Source organism: Alligator mississippiensis, chromosome 11, assembly GCF_030867095.1.
Source record: "Alligator mississippiensis isolate rAllMis1 chromosome 11, rAllMis1, whole genome shotgun sequence".
Lineage (NCBI taxonomy): Eukaryota > Metazoa > Chordata > Crocodylia > Alligatoridae > Alligator > Alligator mississippiensis.
The window spans coordinates 61,484,158-61,497,478 of record NC_081834.1 but is presented as its reverse complement, the minus strand read 5'-3'; the positions used below and the strand labels follow the sequence as shown (position 1 = coordinate 61,497,478).

Below are 13,321 nucleotides of genomic sequence, written 5' to 3'. Positions count from 1 at the left end.
GTCTCTGTCTGGGCCCTGTGCCACCCGGGATACACAGGCCCTGTAGTCCTTGGGGATCTGGGGTGCTTCTATAGGCCTGAAGCACTCCCCTGTCACCTCCTGGGCAGGGGGGAAGTAAAAAGCCGAGCCCACCTTAGCAGGTCCCTTCCATCTCAACCATGTACCATAAAGCTTGCTATAGCGGATAGCTTTACTGGGTGGGGAGGGGAGGCTCAGGGAGGGGGACAAGCCAGCGAAGTATCCGAAGAGCACATCTGAGCAAACAGAAGCAGCCTGGTAGCCTTGTGACACGCTCCAAGAACACCGTTCCTGGGTACGTTTCTGGTAAGCTGCTCGCACATGGATCTGGAGTCTGAAAGAGCTGCACAACCCGTGTGCCTGCTCCATGTTCCCAAAATATGTCCCCTTCCCCTTCCTCATGTGGCCCCTTTTATACACCTGTTGTGACCTCATCACTAAACTCCCACCACCAGCAGCCCCGTTGGCTGTGGGCCGATGTTTCCAAATGACATCAGCCCTTGCCAGGTGAGATGGCCAGTCACATGGCCTGCAGTGGCAGGGACACTTGAGACAAAGAGAGCAGGTCCTCCTGGGTCAGGCATGTCTGCAGCCCAGGTCCCAGCTCAGTGATAAATGAAACATGGGGGGGGTGGGGGGGAGCGCTGCCTGGTCACAGCAGAGGGGGACTGGAGGGGCGATTCCTCCACTCTGTGACAGCAGGGAGCAGCTCGACCCCTCATTAGCAGGAGGCTGAAGAGCCCCGTCCAGGGCAGCCCCACTGAAATTGGTTGGCCGCAGCATTCCCCCAGAGCAACTTCTCTGGGGAACGTCCTGTCTCCTGTGCACACAGGCAGGGACATTGTGACTCCGCCTGGTAGTGCTTGCGAGGGGTGTCAGGGCAGAGCAGAAAGCAAAGGTCCCTGGGGAGACAAGACCAGGAGTCTCTGATGAAGCATTGGCTCCACTTACCTGCATATTGTCAGGCTCCGGCAAATTCTGAAATAACCAGAAACCAGAGGTCACAGAGGTCACACAACCAGGCACAAACCCCACAGGACACATGTCAGTGGAAAAGACACTGCAAAAACCAAAACCACAACTTACCCAGCTCTGCCAAGGGTCTCAGGAAGGAAAGGGGAGGAGAGCAAATAAAGTCACGAGTCAGTTAGTACCATGGTTGCCAACTCTCTGTAACTCTACTGGTGTCCCATAAAATATACAGTAAAAACCACGGGCCCATAACATTTGTGAAAAACTTGAGTCCTCCATAAATAATTGATCCACAGGGAGCTTGATAGACAGGCAGAGCACAGCACTGTCCCCGGTGTCTGAGCGGGACCTGAGCGCCCTGCAGGGAGCTCTTGTCAGGGCTTTGGGGCTCGCAGGAACCTGCCTAGACCTCTCCTCTCCCCCAGCCTCATGCTGCTGCTGGGTCCAATGGCTTGCCCCCTGTGTCTCTCAGATGCCCACCTCAGAGGTACGAGGAGCAGGGTGGCGTGGCTGGCAAGAAGCTGTAGGACAGAAGCAGGGGCCAGAGTGGGTGGAGGTCTGTGCCAGAATGGGGGTAGCAGCGTTGGTGAGGTACACTAGGACGTGGACTAGGGCGGGGTGTTATGCCATGTGGGGCATGGTTAGGGGTGTCAGAGTGTGGGGGTGATTAGGGGCCCCCTGGGGTGGGGGCATCATATCGTAATACCACTGCTGCCATCAAGCAGGATTGGCAATCCAAGAAATTTTTTTCCATTTAAAATCTTCCAACTTCATACTGAAAACCAAAGCTTTCTGCTACACTTGGTGTTGATCCCCTACACATGAATCCCACTCTTGTCACTCCCTCCCAAGGCCTGGCAGAAGGGCTGAATTTACATTATGTGAAACACAGATCAGTAAAAACATATGTCTTTAAAGAAAGGGTGTCATATCAGTAAAAGCTTTGTAGATGGTCAGTAAAAAAAAAATAAAAAGGTTTGAGGTGGAAAGACTGGTCAATAGCCATGATCTTTACTGACAAATCTGCCCCCATGCTGAACACACCCCACATCAGCTTCAGTGGACATGCTGACTGAGTTCAGACTGCAGGATTGGGACCACAACCCTTTGCCTTTGGATACTGCTTTGTAGCCCCTGATCCTGAGATCTCCCCATCCCCTCTGGGAAGTGAGAGGAGCTGCCCCAGGGCCATCACTCAGGTGCAAGGAAACATTGGGAAGAAAGCCCTGAGCCATCCCCAACTCAGCCCTTTGGGCAGAGACAGGGCAGACTGACTAGAGCGGGCCCTGCCCACACACCCAAGCAGTCCTCAGCAACAAGGGGTGCTCAGCTGGTGCGAACAGCACCCCCCGCACCAGCACTATGCCAACTGCCCCCATCCTGATGTGGGGGTGTGGGACAGTGTGTGGGACTGGACCCTTTCATACAGAAGTGTCCTTGTCACAAGACCTCCCTGGAGATGGGGAGGGACGCGTGGCTGGGTACCAGGGTTTTGCCAGTGAAGTCAGGGGGTCAGGGGGGCAGTAAAAGGCACTTACCTTTCATTGCTTCATACTTTGCTGCAACGTGAAAGAGAACGAGAATTAACCTGGAGTCCCACAAATTCCCTGGCCCGGGCCCAGGTGCAGCAGCCTCTCCCCACCCGTGGTCATGGACAGACACTGCAGATCTGTGCTCCAGGCATCAAGCCGAGTCCAGCCCAGGGCCATGCGCTGTGTGGGCAGGACCCGGCTCTGCTGTCCCGGCTGCCTTGGGCACATCCTCTTCACCAGGCTCTGCACAGACACCCGGGCACCGGGCTCAGCTGCCTGGCTCCAGGACGCCCCACCCCTTATAGCACCTCTCCAGCAAGGTGACTTGTCCTCACTGGGCTGCCGGGCACTCCCCTTCCACCCTCCCTGCCTGCCCTTCCACCACCTCTGCCAGGGCGCCTGCCTCCTCTTCCTCCCTCTCTTGTCTTCTGGGGGTTTCTCCAGAGCTCTGCCCTCAGTTGCCCTTCTCCCCTCACACTAATCATCACTTCACATCATCTTCATCTGGCATTGCGTGCTGACAGCTCTCAAATCCACCTCCTGGCCCGGGGGTGCATCCTACCCCCTCTCCCCTGACACCAGCCCCAGCCTGGCTGGGCTCACTAGCCTGTGCTCTAGGCTGTTTCCTGCTCACTGCAGGTGGAGGGAGGCTGAAGAAAACTCCTCCTTTCCCCTCCCAGCCCTCCTCTCTCGCTGCACACAGCAGCACACTCAGCCTCACAATCTCAGGGTGTCTCAGACTCCTCTCCTTTTGCTTTGCAACCCTCCACCCCAGCCCCTCTCACTCCTGTTCCCAAATCCTGCTCCTCCATGGCCTCATGATCCAGCCTCCCCTAAATCCTGACAGCCCAATTTCTCACCACCCTCCTCTCAAGCTACACCTAATCCAGCCCCTCTAATCTGTGCCCCCCATATGCATCCTGCCCCTTAGCCCCTGGCTCCTGGAGAGACAAGCCCTGCCCCTGGGGCTCCCACGCAGCACTGCACAGGGGTGGGACAGAGCAGCAGGCTGGGGGTGCTGGAGGATGAGGTTTCTTGGGGAGCTCCTCAGCACACATCACACACAGCTTCTCCAAGGAGAGCCCTGAAGGCCTGCTGGGACACCAGCTGCAAAACAGGAGACCTCCCCCTTCCCTCCATAGGGAAATCCATGAAGAAAAGTTACCTTTGTCTGCACGGCGCCTCTCTGAAACAAACAGCAGGAGAGACGTGTTACACAGATGGAGACTGGACACAGTGATGAAGAGCACCAAGCAATGGCCTTTCCACTGTACCTATACACACAGGGGCTGTCCCTCACTGTCCCCCTTGGCCACAGCACACCTGGGTCCCCAAACCCACTGCACTCAGCCTTGGTGAGGCTGCAGCTGGAGTACTGCATCCGATTCTGGGCTCCACAATTCAAGAAGTATGTTGAGACACTTGAGAGAGTCCAGAGGAGAGCCGTGCACATGATCAGAGGGCAGGAGAATAGGCTGTATGAAGAGAGGCTGAGAGCCAGGGGACTCTTCAGCCTGGAAAAGCACAGGCTCAGGGGGGGCGCGGGGGCAGCTTATAAGTACATGAGGGGTTTGCATCAGGATGTGGGGGAACATCTGTTCACCAGAGCGCCCCAAAGAAAAACAAGGACCAATGGTCATAAACTCCTCCAAGACTGTTTTCGGCTGGATATAAGAAAAAAAAGTCTTTACTGTCTGTGCCACCAAGACCTGGAATAGACTCCCTCCAGAAGTGGTGCAGGCACCTACTTTGTACTCATTCAAGAAATGTTTGGATGCTTATCTTGCTGGGATCCTTTGAACCCAGCTGACCTCTTGCTCCGGGGCAGGGGGGTGGACTTGATGATCTTTGAGGTCCCTTCTAGTCCGAAAGTGTATGAAATCTCTGAAACCCTTTGCCCCTCCAGATGGGGTGAAAGGAGTTGTCAGCAACTTATGGGGGAAACACACTGCAAGGGGGGTGTAATCAGCCCCCTCCCAGAGTTACACACCAAGGAAAGCTCAGGGGAAACTGAAAAGAAGCTGCTGCAGGCTGGAAATGTAGATACAGTCCCTGAACATCCTGATCTCTGCCCTGCTGTGATCAGGACAGAGCTCTTGGTTGCTTCAGCTGCAACCTAATTCCTGTCATCCTTTTGGGACTGTGGAGTCATTTAGTACTAAACCAAGTGCTGCCAGTACTGTGCAGTCCCAGAGATGCACGGTTACTTTTTTTTGACAAGCTCTGGCAATGTAGTTCATCACTATGGTGATATAGTGTTGGCATCATGGTTTGTGCCCACTGATGCTATGTCGTACTGACAAGCTACGTCCCCCTAGCTCATTGCTTCAGTGACGTAGTGTCTCGTGTACACGCGCGTACTGTCACACGCACGTAAGGGGATGGGCCGACACAGACAGGTTTGCATCAGCTTCCCTGCGCACCACGTCCCTGCTGCCTCGGACTGACCTGCTCCAGGGCATGGTGCAAACTGCCCCACTCTTCCCTATCCCCTCCAGGACCTGCTCTAAAGGTCTCTTCCAAAGGAGCCATCCCCCTGCCCGGTCCCCTCTGACTCCTGCCCTTATGGCAGGGCTAGTTGAAGGTGATGCTATACTGGAGAGAGACTGGCCCAGGGGGGCTGGTTCCCTGCTCATACTGAAGGGGGGAGTTATCTCCCAAGTCAGCTTGGCCAAGACTGTGGGCTGGTTGGTTCCAGTCACTGGGATCATCGGGCATCTTTTACCCAATAAATTCTTGCTCCTGCAGGTGCCCAAGGTGTTGGTTGGGCCGTTGTCTCTCCTGCTCTGGGCCAGACTGTATGCTCTCTATCTTGGTGGTTTTTTCCCACTATGGGAACCTCTCCCCGGGGTCAGAAGTGTTTGTGTGATGCAGGGGAGCAGGGCCTGGATGGCTTTTGTTGTGCACCCTTCTGGCTAAACATCAGTTGTGTGACTGCCTGTGGCCACAAGGCACTGCAGTCAGGGGCCCACGTGGGCCCTTCCACTCTTGTGTCCCTTTGTCCTCATCCCTTTCCTGCTCTTTTCTGTGTCCATCCACTGAGCTGACCTCGAGGCTTCTGGAATGGGACTGAGGAAGATGAAGTGGGTCAGCAACGGGAGGCATGGACCTGGGCTGGATACCAGGTGGGTCCATCCTAGGCCAACCCCTGGCCTTGCAGCTAGTCCCTGCCCCTAATTGTGAGGACAATGGAGAGTAGCTGCCCCTGGGACCAGGGTAGAAGAGACATGTCCATGAGGGGATGGGGCAGAGGGGCCTTTGTCCAGCACATGCTCATGTCAGCCTGGGCGTAGTGAAGGAGGTGCGGATGGACCTGGGGGCCTGCCCTGGGATACAGTCCAGCAGGACACGGAGGCATCGTCATGCCTGACAGTCACTGCTCAGCACAGCTGGAGCGAGAGCAGCTGGGCCCAAGCACCAGTCCTGTATGAGAATGGCCTTGCATGTCCCGAGTGCGATTTCTGTGTTTCCACAATTGGAGACTCCGGGTCAGGTCACAGCCATTGGCAACCCTAAGACCCTGCTCTCACCCACAGGCTCCCTGGAGACCAGGGAGCAAACCAGCAGGAAGCCCCCACAGTGCACGAGACACACTAGCACACCAGCATGCGGTGCAGCTCGTTCTTGTGGGGTGATCTCAGGCTGAGCAGCCCTAGCTTTGAGGAGAGAATTGAATTTGGGAGAAACACTTTTTTTTTTTTTAAATGAAAAATGTTCATGTCCCAAATCAAATCAGTCAAATCAATTCCAAATCCATGAGTCATCCAAGAACCACATGAAACCTTGCTACCAGCAAGCATCTCCACCCCTGCCTGGGGTGTCAGATACTTCCAAATCCTTTGACAGGCATCCTCCGTGCAGGCCCACACCAAGAGGATTGGGGTTTGGATGTCCCTGAGTTTTGCTTGCCCTCAGCTGTATGGCCACAGAAGAAAGTGAGGGAGGAGTCTCCCATTTCCATAAAGTCCTTGTATAGCTGAGATCTTCCCACTGGAAGACAAAGTGGGAGACTAACTATGCATTACATCCGTCAGGGTACTGCCTCCTGCCAAGAAAGTGGTTGTCTCCTGCAACTAGGAAAACCACTTCCATGGTAATGGTGTTTCCCTGCAACAGGAAAAACACATTAATAGGCTCCCAGCACAGAAATCCTCCCTCGTCATCCATGTTTCCAGCTGAGCAGCACAGATCTGGTGGGACAGCTCGCTGCAGTGTCATAGTTTCATAGTTGGTAGTGTCCGAAGGAACCTCAATAAATCATCGAGTCCAACCCCCTGACCCGTGTAGGAAAGAGCTAGGTGTTTGTCCAGTCTCCTCTTAAAAACCCCCAAGGTAGGGGAGAGCACCACCTCCCTTGGGAGCCCGTTCCAGATTCTGGCTACCCTAACCGTGAAGAACTTCTTCCAGATGTCCAACCTAAACCTGCTCTGTGTATTTGTGGCTGTTGTTCCAGGTTAGTCCAAGGGGTGTCGTGGCAAACAGAGCATCTCCTATTTCTTGCTGCCCCCCTCCCCACCGATGAATTTGTAAATGGCCACAAGATCACCTCTCAGCCTTCCCTTGCATAGGCTGAAGAGATCCAGGTCCCTCAATCTCTCCTTTAAGACCTTACCTGCAGGCGCCTAACCATATGAGTGGCTCTGCTCTGGACCCTCTCAAGGTTATCCACGTCCCTCTTGAAGAGCGGCGCCCAGAACTGGACGCAGTACTCCAGCTGCAGCCTGACCAGTGCCAGATAGAGGGGGAGCATCACCTCCCTGGACCTGCTCATCATGCGCCTGCTAATACGTGATAAAGTGTGGTTAGCTTTACCGATCACTTCATCACATCGGCAGCTCATATTCATCTTGGAGTCAGCTATGACTCCGAGATCCCTTTCTGCCACTGTGCTGCCGAGAAGGTCATCCCTCAGCCTGCAGGTGTGTTGGTGATGCCTTCTCCCCAGGTGCAGCACTTTGCACTTGCAGTGTTCGGTTTGGGCTCTTCACCGAGCTCCAGGGCTGTGAATCCACGTGGCCCCTTTCCTGGCTCAGATGTGGGGTCTGGCCTGCTCAGAGACTTCTCCCACAGCTTCAGTCCATCCCGGTGCTTGGAGCTCCTCTCAGAGCAGTGGATGGAGCCCCGTCCATCCTGTCCTGTCCCATCTCCGAGGAGCTCACCTCTCCACACAGTCACCCCCCTTTCTTACGTTACCTGTCACACGGTGCTGCCGCCAGAGGCAGAAACTGCCCAGGAGAACGACAAGGGGCAGAATCACGGCCAGAGCCACCGCCCATGGGAAATAGGGACCTGCAGGAGAAAGTGGCATTCACATGGCAGCCCTGTGTGAGCAAATGCACAGGGCTGGGGGCAGCAGTAGCTTTCCCTGGGATCCTCCTCATGGATTTCAGGCCAACAGGCCTCCCCCATGCTTGATGCTTAGCACACTGGGAGCCCAAGCTAAAGACCAGCTAATGCACCTACTGTCCTGCCCCTGCCTGGAGGCAGCAGAGTGGTCACTGCAGGAATAAACCAGACCCAGCAGCACAACCCCTGCATGCAGAAAAGCCTCTGCCAGCTGGAGGCAAGAGAGATAGTGACCTCCCCTTCCTCAGGGCATCATGGGACCCTCATGGGAAGTGGCTCCTCATCCAGCAGGTCAGCAAAGACAAACAATGTCCCTTCAGTCCAGGGTTACAATACATCTGGGTTTTCCCAGACACGTTCTCTTTTGGGGTCCTCCCATCTCTGTCTGGGTCTTTTGTTTTTAATATCACCAAATGGCTGGGATTTGGGATTTTGCTCTGCTCAGCACCGAAGTTTCCCCCCCGCCAGCACTGGGCTGCAGCAGGGCAGGGGAGGCACCGGCTTCTCCGGCAGGGGAGGGAGCTGGGGAGGGGAGCGGGGAGCTGCGTGCCCTCCAGGAGACACTTGCAGGGCTGCGGGGAGCAGGGGGCTGCAGGTCGGGAGTGACGGGCACCGGGGCGGGGAGGCAGGGGACGGTGGGTCAGGAGCTCAGGGCACAGGCAGTGCCAGAGGACTGTGGGCTGGGAGTGATAGGCAGCTGCAGGGCTGAGGTGGCTGTGGCTTGGGAGCAAGGGGCAGGGCCAGGGCACAGTCATATCTCTGCCCCCCCGCAATCATATTATACCCCCTCCTTCCTGTCAGGTGCCCTCTTTTTTGAAACTGGAAATATGCTAGTCCTCCTTCAGTCAGAGGCTGAAAGCTGCGATCTGTGCCAGTGTGAGGTTGTCCTGAATCTCAGTGTGACCCCTCGTGCCAGGCGGCGCAGGCTGACCCCAGGGGCGCAATCAGGACTGAGGTGCTCGAGTGCCATCAATGCAGCCCACAGACACTGTCCCCTGCAGCGCTGCAGGCACAGAGCGAATGCTGGCCGGGGAGCCAGGCCCCCTTGTCTGTCCCAGCAGCTTGTCCCCAGGGCTCTGCCGACCATGTCCAGCCGTGGCCCTCGGGGGACTCCTGCTCCTGCTCGCTCACCCCAGCAGCTACCAATGGACCATGAGCAAATCTTTCCTCACTGTTCTCCCAAGGCCTTTGAACCTCTTATATCTCCTGGCTGCAGTAGACTTGGACTCAGTCAGACCTTGCACCAAAGGCGTCCCAGGAGAGTGTGTGCAGGTACCAGGAGCAGGCTGGGAGTGAGCCATAGTGTGGGCAGTGCAGGTCCAGGTGCAGGGTTATGGGGACGAATCCCAAGGAGCAGTGAGGTCTCTCAGGGGATGTCTGCGTGGTGCAGCACGGCCCCATGCTGGGATTGCTGTGCAGACTCTGTACGTGCAGCCCCAGACCCGGGAACATCCTGGCCCCCTCACACTGTGCCATGCCTGGGGGGCACTGCTCTATGTAGGGGGCAGGGGGCAACTCTGGGAGTCCTGCCCTGGGGTGAAACTTTCACAGCACAGGCTGATGGGAAGCCCCAAACTGCAGCCCCTCCCCTGTCACCCTATTAGCCTGGTCCTGCCTCTGGGCTTGCATCTCCTCTCTCCTTCCAGGGCCCTGTGCCTCGACTGAGTGAGGCACTCAGAGCTCAGGAGCCAAGACTTATGGGGTTCACCGTGAGTGACCATTATGTTAATGTGCACCCAGGGAAATGCACCCTGAGTCTCCTTGTGCACTCAGCCTGAGACACCTCCGAGGGTTTCAGAGTGGTGTCATGTTGAGCACCTGCCTTTGAATACCAGGCCCCGTCAGGTGACTCAGGTGGGGCACTCAAAGCTGAGGCACCCCCAGTCTTAACTGGTTTCCTAAGGCACCCCCAGTCCTAAGTGGTTTCTGCCCTGGGTCCTCTGCGCACCAGGGCTGCTTTGACAGCTCCATGTGCTGCGCATGAATAAACTCCAGAGTAATGTGCCCCACAGTTTATTTGTGAGCATTAATTGCACATGTAGCACCACCCGGTGACTTTTTCAGCTAGAGAAAGCTACTGGCTAACTGGAAGAACTTCCCTTCGTTATACACATAGTCTGTGACACCATTGTCAATCTGAGCAACACGCTGCACCATGGCATCTGCTCTAAGGCAAAGGTGTGGTGTGGTCTGGACAGGGTGGGAGCCCTGGGGATATACACCCAGCTGTTGTACCACAACTCCTGCACCTGCCGTCTCAGTCCCAGCGGGGTCCCTCAGCCCTTCACCTCCTCCCAGAGCAGAGAAACCCAACCCATGCTCAGCCTGGCACCCCAGCCCCTCCTGGAGAAGCTCCAGTGCAATTTTGCCCTGCTGCACACAGCTCGGTACAAGCAGTCCTCAGCGCCCTGGGTGGGAGCAGCGTATGGGAGACGGTCATTTGCTGTACTGATCTACAGTCACTGTGCTTGCTTGCTTCCCTCCTCAGACCTGCTGAAGATGCTCTCAGGGAGCAGGCACCAACTCTCACTAGCGTAACTGGGGCCTGATTCTGCCTATTCCTCCACCCCTTCTCCCTCTCTCTCTCAGCCCCTCTCCATCCCCTGCCTCTGCTCTCTATGCCACCTCTGCCAGCATGGCAGGCACCAAAACTGCAGGCACCGGAGGCTGAGAGAAGACTCTGGGTGCTGACAAGTGAGTAAGTGTCACCTCCCCCTGAGCCCAACAGCCCCATTCAGGACACTGCGGGCGGGAGCAAACAGCAGAGGCACTGACCTGTCACCTGCAGCTCCAACAGAGCGTCACCTGAGGAGTCATTGGACTGGACGAAGCAGGTGTACAGCCCATGGTCAGAGCGTCGGACGCTGCGTATTCTCAGAGAGACGCTCCCATCGCTGAGGTCGTCCTTCACAAGTTGAGTCCTGCCCCGATATGCAGGCATCTGCTGCCCATCCTGATCCTGTCCACCTCGGTACAAGTGCACGTAGGAAGAGAACCCAGGCCGGAGCCACCGCACCTCCATGCTCTCAGCGCTCATGGGGGGCAACAGGTGGCAGGGGAGGACAGCATCCTCTCCCATGGTGACAACAACTGGCTGGCCTGGTCCAATCACTCTGAACTGGGCTGGGGAGCAGAGCAAGACACCAGAGAAAGGAAGAGTCAAGAACAACATCGGTGCAGCTGCAACAGGGCAGCAGAGTGTGAGCGTGGACAAGGGCAAACCTGCATCCCCGCAGCCTGGCTCCAACGGGCACAGTGCAGCATGGGAGCTCACAGCAGGGCCTGTCCCTGCTCCCATTATCATTGGGTCCATTTTCCGGTGCAGACACAGCCCCATAATGAGAGACGGGCACTGTAGGGGAGGGCAGCTGCCTGAGGCCCTATGCACTGAGGGGCAGCACCTCTTGCTGCCCCCAGGCACAGGGGAGGGAACCAGGGAGGTAGGGGCAGGGGGTGGGGCAGGGCTGGGGTTTCAGGCCACACCTTGTTCCAGGGGTCAGCAAGCCAGGCCTGGCACACAAGGCCATTTTGCTCAGCACGCCACTGCCAGCCCAGGCTCTAAGCAGCTGCTGCCACCCACGCAGCCCGGGCTGCTCCCAGCAGGAAGGTGGGAGGCTGCAAGCCCTGCTGCAAGCAGGCTGGGCTGCACTGGCTGGCTGCAGCCAGGAGGCTGCAAACAGCTCCTCTGGGCTCCAGCACGTCGGCACTCTGGCACCTGCCAAAGTAGACATTGTGGGGTTTTTGGCACTCAGGCCAAAACACATTGCCTACCCCTGCCTTAGTCCATGAGGCTGCAAGGGGTGTCTGAGTCCCAGGCAGGCTGCAGTTACATTTCAGAGGAGACAGACTGGTCAGAGCGGTGGAGCAAAGACTGAACATGTTCACCAGCTACTGAGAGCCAGGCCAGTGTGACAGACCACAGCCCAGGGGCAGTAAGTGCCAAGGGACAAGGTCTCTACAGAGCAGTGGATGCAGGGCAGGAAGGGACAGGAAGGAGCAGGCGTTGGGCTGGTGCAGGGAGGGAGGGTGAAGCGGAGATGGCAAGTCAGCAGCTGGGAGATGCAGGCCTGCGGGGGGCGGGGGGTCCAGAGGGGGAGGGTCAGTGTCTGGCCTGGGCTGGGCCTGGGTCCTGTGGGGGCAGAGGTGGAAGCGGGTGTCAGGGTCACATCTTGGCTGTGTCACAGGGCAGCAGAGCTCAGTCAGAGAACAGCCGTAAATGCCACGAGGACGAGAGGCACCTACCTGCCATCGGATGGTGAATCTGGAGTGCAGCAAGGAGAGCGATGCAGCTGGGCAGGAAGGGGCTCCCTTTGGGGCCAGTGGGGAATGAGAAAACCTCTCTCTGCATAGTGATGTGGCCTGGGCAGCAAGGGAACACACAAATCCAACATACGTGTGCACAAGGCTGTGCCCACTGACCATGGCACCAGGACAGCTGGCAGGATGTGGGGTGCAGAGGGAAGGGGCTCTCCAGGAAGGCAGCCTCACACAGCGGTGTGGTTTACCCAGCAGCAGGACCTGGCACCTGTGCACACGAGCGCCTGCCCCACGGAGCTGCCCTGGTGCTGCAGCAGTGATGGGGGCTGGAGAGGTGCCTGCCCGGGACAGACCTGCAGGGACAGGGCTGGGGTGTCACCAGGCAGCTGGACCCCCATCTCTGTGCACCCTGAGGTGTGACTGACCCGGGCTGGCCAAGGGGTGAACGTGGCCAGGGAGCAGCCCTAAGAGCCCTGGCTCCTCCCCGTGCCTGCTGCGGAGGGGGTGGCAGCAGGAGCAGCTTCTGCTCCCCAGGGAGGGGCTCTGCCCTACCCCAGGGATGGCAATGACCCTGCGGGCACCACAGGAAGAACCGGTCTCCCGGGCACTGCCAGCTGGTCTCGGGGTGGGAAAAGTAACAGGGAAGTGCCAGCCAGGCCCCTTTCCCGCCTTTCCCTCCACACACATACTTGTCCCTTAGCAAAGATATTCAAGTTCCCTCAAAGACACAGCCCTCCAGGCTGCCAGAAAACACCAACCTCGGAGCCAGCAACTCCGCTCCCCAGAGCACTGACACCACGGGCCCCGTGCTCCAGGGACTGCTAAAACATCATCCTCAATGGCCTTTGTCCTGTCCAGCTGCCAGGGCCTCTGCTCCCAGCAATACCCTGAACTCCCTGCACTGTCCCAGTCTGTCCCCGGTGCAAAGGCCCCGTGTCCCTCCTGCACCCACACACTGACACCCTGAGGAGTTGCAGAGCAGAGCGGGGCTGCACCGCGCCAGGAATACGTCCTTTCTCTGTAAGGGTCACATGAAGTGCTGAGCTGAGAGAGCCGGTCTGGGCCTCTGCCCAGGGTGCTGTGGGCCCTCTTCCCTACAGACACAGAGATGGCTTGCATGAAAGCAAGGGACCCAAGGCAGCCAAAGCAGATCACAGCCTGTGCCTTAGTCCCCTGTGTCTGCTGCCAGGAGCTGG

At 57.3% G+C, this 13,321-nt stretch overlaps 1 protein-coding gene across 1 annotated transcript; it reads right to left on the bottom strand.

The window, feature by feature from the left end:
- Positions 1-979: 979 nt before the first annotated feature.
- LOC132243742 (myelin-oligodendrocyte glycoprotein-like) lies at positions 980-12,618 on the bottom strand. The gene is made up of 5 exons (XM_059714132.1): positions 12,111-12,618; positions 10,644-10,991; positions 7,716-7,811; positions 2,529-2,549; positions 980-996 (listed from the first exon to the last, which is right to left on the bottom strand). The coding sequence occupies exons 1-5, from the start codon at positions 12,214-12,216 to the stop codon at positions 980-982; spliced, it is 588 nt and encodes a 195-aa protein (XP_059570115.1). The 5' UTR covers positions 12,217-12,618.
- Positions 12,619-13,321: the final 703 nt, after the last annotated feature.